At 56.8% G+C, this 6918-nt stretch overlaps 1 protein-coding gene and 1 non-coding gene across 2 annotated transcripts in view; both read right to left on the bottom strand.

Annotated features, from left to right (window-relative positions):
• VAC14 (Vac14 homolog (S. cerevisiae)) overlaps window positions 1–6918 on the bottom strand; it is a gene marked incomplete at its 3' end in the record, with an annotated part of 63661 nt that overhangs the window by 46705 nt on the left and 10038 nt on the right. Inside the window, exons 9-10 of the mRNA XM_009330384.1 lie at window positions 6544–6696; window positions 4488–4548 (exon numbers count right to left, since the gene is read on the bottom strand). Coding sequence (XP_009328659.1) covers window positions 4488–4548; window positions 6544–6696 — 214 coding nt within the window. The remainder of the gene's footprint in view (window positions 1–4487; window positions 4549–6543; window positions 6697–6918) is intronic.
• Window positions 5425–5495, bottom strand: TRNAG-GCC. The gene has a single exon. It is a non-coding gene; the product is annotated as a tRNA-Gly (tRNA).

The raw sequence follows: 6918 nt of genomic DNA, 5'->3' as shown, positions 1-6918 counted from the left end.
TGGGCCGGCCACGCCAGTTCCCAGTGCCAGCATCTGCGGCAGGACAGATGTCACATGCAATTGCTTCCATCTAACCCACTACCCCAGATTCTCCTCCGGAGGACGAACGCGGCCCTGGCACCGCCTCCGTGGTTCACCTGTGACGGCGAGAATATTTTTTTAGGGTGAACTGAGCAACGATGGGGGCTGTACCAGGCTCTCACCTCTGGATACTGGTACCCTTTGCTCAAGCTGAATGGTGGGGCAGAAGATCCACCCCCCAAGCACGTCTCCCATCTCAGAAAGCATCCTCCAGCACGGGAACAGAGCTCACTTTCCCACTGCATTCAACCCACAGCGATGTTTTTCACCCCATGTCCCTTATCAACTCATTTTCTCATTTCTGCCCTTTCTTCAAGGGCTTCTGCCATCTCTCTCCTCAGCAGTCGCCTTTTCTCTGCCAATGCCTGAGCTGTCATCTCCCTCCTGGCCTCCTGCCTGGCCCAGCTGCTTTCCTGACCCCATTTTCAGACAAGGTTAAGGTCTAGGCCAGGCTCTAGCCTTTAAGCGGCCTTGACAAGGGTGGAAATATCCAGGTTCTTTCATTGTGGTCCAAGTCACAAGGGCAGCTCCCATACGGGCTGGCAGCTGTGCTGCTCAACGGGCTCGAGCCAGCGGCCAGGAGGTAAATAGCTCCTCTCTGCTATTGGTCCCGCAAGCTGTTGCTTTCTCGTCCTCCATCGCTCTCATTTCGGCGCTCTTGGCTTCCTTCTGCTTACTTCAGTTTCCAAGTACTGGAAGTGCCCGCAGCACCAGCGCAAGCTGATCTCCCCGGGCAGCGATGAGGCTAAGGTCTAGGCAGAGGCATCCAGTCCAACGAGCTGTAGATCACCGCGACGGTGATCTGAGGCAGCGACGCCCGAGACCCCCCTCCAGCTTCATCCACCCAACAGTGCAGTGGAGCAGCGAAGGGAATCTGTCTCCTCGCTCCAGGCTGGAGAGGAGGGCCAGGAGGAGCCTCCTCAAGAGGACACCCTGGACCCAAAAGCTGCAGCAGGGCAGGCTCCATCAGACAAGCTGCTGGAGAATGGGACTCCAAGGCAGGCTTGGTGCATGAGCTCAAAGCAAGCCATCGTGCTGCCTTTGGCCAACCATCCCCTGGGTGCTGCTGGGCACCCAGCACCACCCCTACCCTCCACCCAAGTGTTCATCACCTCGATGAGCTCCCCAGCTCACCGACTGCACCCCCAAGGCACGCCGGCTCTAGGCACGGAGCTACGGCGACTTCCAGCACGAGACAAGCAGCAGTAATTTTAGCTTTGCACTAAGCCCTAACTACCACGTTTAAAACTCGGGCAGTTTAGCCACGTGGCAGCCGTTTGCCCTTTCTGCAGAGCAACGAGCAGCTTTACGCGTCCGTGTGTCGCTGAACACCACCCAAAACAAGAAGCCTTCCTTGCATCAGGAAGGACCACAAAGGCTCTTCCGGAGCCCCCATGTCCCTTATCTAGTTTGGTGAGGGATCGCGGTCCCATCACCCTTGTCCAACTGCCATGCACCTAACCCTGCCAGCCCTGCCTGACCACCCGCCCGGCAGTAGGGTTAGGAAGTTGTCTCAAACCGTCCAGGTCTTGCATTGAAACACCGATGCAGTTGCAAGAGCCTAAAAGGCCCTTTCCAGCTGTTCTGGTCCAGCGACGCAGGACAGACATCTGCATCTTCTCCCGCAGCAGCTCAGACTGACAGAAGGAAGCCCGGGCTCTGCTCCAGCCACCGCACTTCCACCTCCCCTTCCTGAGCTGGGCTCACACCAGCGATCGCAGCATCGGCAGGGTCAGCTAGGCCACAGGAAGGCTCCAGCGCCTCTGAAACACGGTTCTGGTCCACTTCCAACGAGGGTTTTTGCAGAAGCTGGAAGTGGGGACCCCCACCTGCACGGGGAGCCCCGCAGCCCCTCCAGCCCTGCGCAGCCAGGCCCTCCCGGGAGCCAGTTTCTGTCTCAGCACAGACACGGTCCCCATTTCCTAGCGAATGCCACCAGGAAGCTGGCAATTACCCTGGAAGCATTTTGGATTGCCAGCAGGACGTTTTAGGCGCGGGGGGGTGTGTGCATGTCAGTTCGTGGCCATAGGAACGTGCCCAGCATCTATCGAGCATTCAGACCCCGTCATCTTCTTGGATGGCATCTTCATGGAAGACGTCCCTCTGCAGGCGCTGGGCCGTGAGCTCCTCCGCCCCTGCTGACCGAGGTCCTCCTCCTTTCGCCGCTGCTGCAGTGCTATCCCTCTGCAGACGTCCGCCCGGGGAGGGCAGGAGAAGGGGGCGTGAGAGCTGGACGCCTGGCGCCGGGCCACGCTCCATCACTCGCTCGCCGGGGGAGACTGGGGGAAGCAGGAGGCGGGAGGCGGGGGGGAACGAACAAAAACACAAGCAAGGAGTGACTTCATCTTACAAGGCAGCTGCAACTTCCTCCGTTTGCAGGCTTTCCAGCTTTTCAAAGCCACGCCACGGTTTCCTGTGGTCCTGTCTTGACACCCAGTGGTCATTCAGCATGCAGGCAGCTGCCCCCTTCCTGGTGCGAATTACGGCTGCAGCTGGCTACAGGTGCCAGCTCTCGCCTTCCTCCGGCTCCAGGGCCGAGCCAGACAGCCCGAGCAATTGACGGAGCACCAGGCAGATGCCCAGGGCTCCTCTTGGCCACGTACAGCCCCCCCAACCCCGTGCCAGTCCCCCACAACAGGTGCCACGGCGAAAATCTTCCAGGTCCCGACGCTGGGCCGGCAGGGAGGTCACACAGGATGGGGAAACGGGCTGCAGGGCAGGTAAACCCCAGGACGAAGGCTGGCATCTCCCGTTTAAAAGGGCTTAGGAGGGCTCAAGAACAAGTCCCTCTGTAAAACCAGGTCTCTTAGAGACGTGAAGGGTCTCGCCTGCTGTCCCGGATGGTTTTCCCTGGTGCTCGGGGATCTGGCAGACGGCTTCAGCTCAGGCAGCCGTTCTCCTCCTGGCTCTCGGTGACACTGTGACCAAGTGACTCCAGCTCTCCCTGCTTCTGCCCCCTTTGGTCTTCACTCCCTCTTCTCCCCCGGGTGCAAGCTCTTCAGCACAGAGACGCAGTTATCACTTCTCCTCCTGGACTTAGCACCTCTCCTTTTCCTTCCCCTTCCCACTTTCGGCCCTACGCACGCCCAGTTCTGCACCTGCTAAACTTTAAGGGCTGAGCAGGGCCAGGACGCAGCAATCACCGGAAAGCCGGGGGAAACCATCTGACAGTCATAAAACGAAATCTAGGCGCAAATGAAAAGATCTGTGCTTTCAAGAGAGGAAAAAGTTAAAGGCATCATTAAGGCGAGGTTTGCAGGAGTGCAAAAAAGGAACAGAGGGGTCCAGACCATCAACCTGAAAAAGCTGGCGCTTGCATTGCTCTGGGATGCGTTACGATGGGCATCACGCGTCAGCCTTGGTGGTAGGATGGCCCTAGAGTAACGCATCCTATTTTGGGGACCACAACAACAAACACATATACGCATCAGCACAATAAAAGTGTTGGAAATCACAGCCTCCGAGGAAGGGGGCCGCAGGAAGCAGGAGGAAAGGAAAGGTGCCTTATAAGAGCGGATGGGTTTGTCCCCAGATTCACCGACAGCTGGATGGGAAGAAAGGTATTTGCGGGAGAGATGATTTAGAGGAGATATCGGGAGAGGTCATGCTGGGCACGGAGCTGCTCTCTGCAGGCGCGGGGCTGACTAATGCCACGCAGAGCTGGCAGGGGGACAGGCTGGCAGCAGGCGCTGCCGAGCCCCCTCGCCTCTCCGGCAGCTGGAGCTGGACGGTGCGGCCCCGGGTACAGCCCCACAGCACCGTGCCGTGGTGGGCTGTCAGGACTGCAGCTCGGAGGGCTGCGGTCCCCAGAAGCGGGGTGCCCAGAAGCGGGGTCAGCGCTCTCCAGGCTCTTCTGCCAGCCCCAGATGGTTCACGTACCACCTTCTCATGAGGTCTCCACACCCCTGACAGAGCAGCACACCGCTGTTCCTCTACCACCGTTCCTCTGCAAAGGCAGGAGGGAACAAAATGCCTCCTATTTTGGCCAAGCTAGAAGAGCCATAACCAAGTCAACCATCCACCTTGTCCCCACCTTCACCCTATCTTTCAGCCCGAGTGCCCAACCATGGGAGCTTGAAGACAGGCGAGGGGCAGAACCTCGAGCGCACAGACACTCACTGCCTCACCAGACCTCTCCGGGGAGCTTTGCAAGGTAACCTGAGGGGGGCAAACACCTCAGTTTACCATAAAGTCAAGACATTTTGGTGCAGAAGCATGAGAGAGAAGCTGCCAACTCCTAGAGCAATCCCCAGTCATCCACCCCACTGTGACCCAAGAGACCCCAAATGTTTCCCAGCCCAGATCATCCTTCCGCGCAGCTCTGTCAGCATCTGCCAGTCGTCGTCTGTACCCCGAGAAGCTTTCCCTTCTTCTCAAGCCCCTCTGAAGCAACAAACAGACCCTACCTGGTTACTGTGAAGACACTGCTGTTGCTGAAGTTGGAGTCACCGGATGCATCCAGAGAGCCTGGGGGCAGATAAAAAGGAGCCACAGTTAGTGGGATGGCAGGGAAGGCGGAGAGCAGGACTGGGAGGCTGGAGACATCTGCAAAGACATCACCAGCCATCGTTTGAGGGTCCAGGGACCCCGAGGATCCCTTCTGCCTGCAGTGAGCTTTTTACATTCCTTGTCAAGCTCTTCTCCACTGCTAAAGGTACTGGATGAAGCTGGTACAGGACTGCACTTACCCGGCAAAATGCAGGCTGCACAGCTTCAGACCTCTGCCCCAAACTGGGTCTCCTCCTCTGTAATGGAGACCCAGACACATCATTCTAATGGTTTCAACCATTCTTGAAGAAGAAGCTCGGAACTGCAGAGCTGCCTTCCATTGTCCACATTTCAACGGCTAGAAATACCACAGAAGCACAGGAAAGGCTGAATCCAACCCAGGACATCTCCACCTGGCCAGCTCTCCCGCAGCGTGACTCCACGTGGAAGCCAAGCGACCCAAACAGCTTTCCAACCTCTGCTCCCTGCTAAAACTGGGTCTTACAAGCACGGTGACAAAGCCCGACAGGATGAACTTGACTCTTCATGCCCCCTTGTGCCAACAGCCCCTACTCACACACACAGCGGCACCGCCACACCAGCACAACCAGGGAGCAGGGCTGAGAGTTTGTGATGCAAAAGCATCGCAGGTTTATCTGATCCTGCCTGCTTCAAGGTGCAATCCGATCCCGAAGGGGTAGAGATTAAAGCAATTAAATTTTCTGTTGATGTTTTAAAGCTCTTCTGCAATAGATTTTAATAAAAGAAGGCATTCTCGGGATGAATAGGGAATAAAAAAGAAAATGTTTTGGTGCTGTGCCACGGCACTACGTTTTTCCCCTCCAAAAAAGCTGCTGCATTGGCCGGGAATCGAACCCGGGCCTCCCGCGTGGCAGGCGAGAATTCTACCACTGAACCACCAATGCTGCCCTAGGAGCTGCCTGCACGCCCTGCCTGCCTGCTCCTGCCGGCCCCGGCAGGCTGCCCCACGCAGCTCCCTGCCTCCTCGTCTTCGACCCAGCTGCTGCTGTACAAGAAAACCCTTCAGCCTTTTAATTCTCGCCTTCTTGCTCCCTCTCACGGCAGGATTTTCCAAAAGCCGCTGGCTGATGCGTTGCAGAAGAGCACTGGGCTGAACGTGCAGCCCCAGAAGAATAAAATGGATTAGCCCACGTGATTTAAATGTTACACCTATTTCACACGCCTGGACAACAAAGATGCGACAGAAGTAGCGTCTAATCATCCCAAGACAACAGCATCAAAGGGATGCTGGAAGGCTAAAGCCGCTGCTGTTTTCAGGCCTCAGTCCTCCAGGACCCTCTCCATTTAGTTTCTTCTCCCTTGAACACTCTTCCAGGCCTCCCATCACACTTGCAACCTTTTGCCTTTTCTGTTCTGGAAATTTTAGGACTGGGACAATACCCGCATGATGGTCCCAAGAGCACCATGAATTTGGAAAGGACCCAAAATTCTTCTCCTTTCTGTTCTCTACCCTTCCCCAACACAGACAACCTCCACACGCGTGCTGATGCTCTCCAGGACTAACACAGCTCTCTCAGCTCTCCTTTGGGTGACGGTGGCTCCTCCCAAACCAACCACTGCAGGACAGGTGGGCTATTCTCTTCCCATGTTATGCAGCAGACACTAAATGTTTAACTATAAATGATCTTTTTCAGGTCAACTTAATGACTAAGTTGAAGTGAAGCGCGGTGAGGGGATGGGGATGCTCACCAGGGAACGCAGCACTGCTTGGGCTCCAGGCGGGATCAGTGACCCTGCTACGCAGACAGCACCAAATGTGTCTGTCTCAGCAGAGGATCATCTGTGAAACAGGACTCCAAGGCTCAAAGAAAGCACAGAGGTCCCATGTGCCCTGAGCTGCCCCAGGACACCAAAGCAACTCAAGAACTTCTCTTGAGGACCTTCCCTTGACCTTCCTCACACCTCTACTGGCTGAGACCAATGGGGACTCACCACTGGATGCTGTCTCCGGCTTGGAGATGGACTCCTCCGAGGTGGGCTCTGCCGGTAGGGTCATTGACTGCTTGGCCTCATCCATTTCATCATCCTCTGGGATGACCAGCTTCATCAGGCTCTGGTTGCACACGTTTGCCACCTCCTTGATGTCTGAGTGGAGGCAGTGTAAGGAACATGCAGTCCCACACACGGCTAGGTGCCACATCTGGCCAGCCACGGAGAAGCCACTGCAACCCCACCTGGGCTGCCCCAGCCCAGCTACTGCAACCCCCCTCACATCCAAAGGACCAGTGCGGGTTTTAGGACTTGGTGGGAGGACTTCTCCTGGCCTTCTCCAGCCGTGCAGCTGGCCCTGCGCCCCAGGGGCAGGAA

Source organism: Pygoscelis adeliae, unplaced genomic scaffold (genome assembly GCF_000699105.1).
Source record: "Pygoscelis adeliae isolate BGI_AS28 unplaced genomic scaffold, ASM69910v1 Scaffold458, whole genome shotgun sequence".
NCBI classification, from domain to species: Eukaryota; Metazoa; Chordata; class Aves; order Sphenisciformes; family Spheniscidae; genus Pygoscelis; species Pygoscelis adeliae.
Note: the sequence above shows the minus strand (reverse complement) of the source record. Positions and strands in the feature narration are given on the sequence as shown.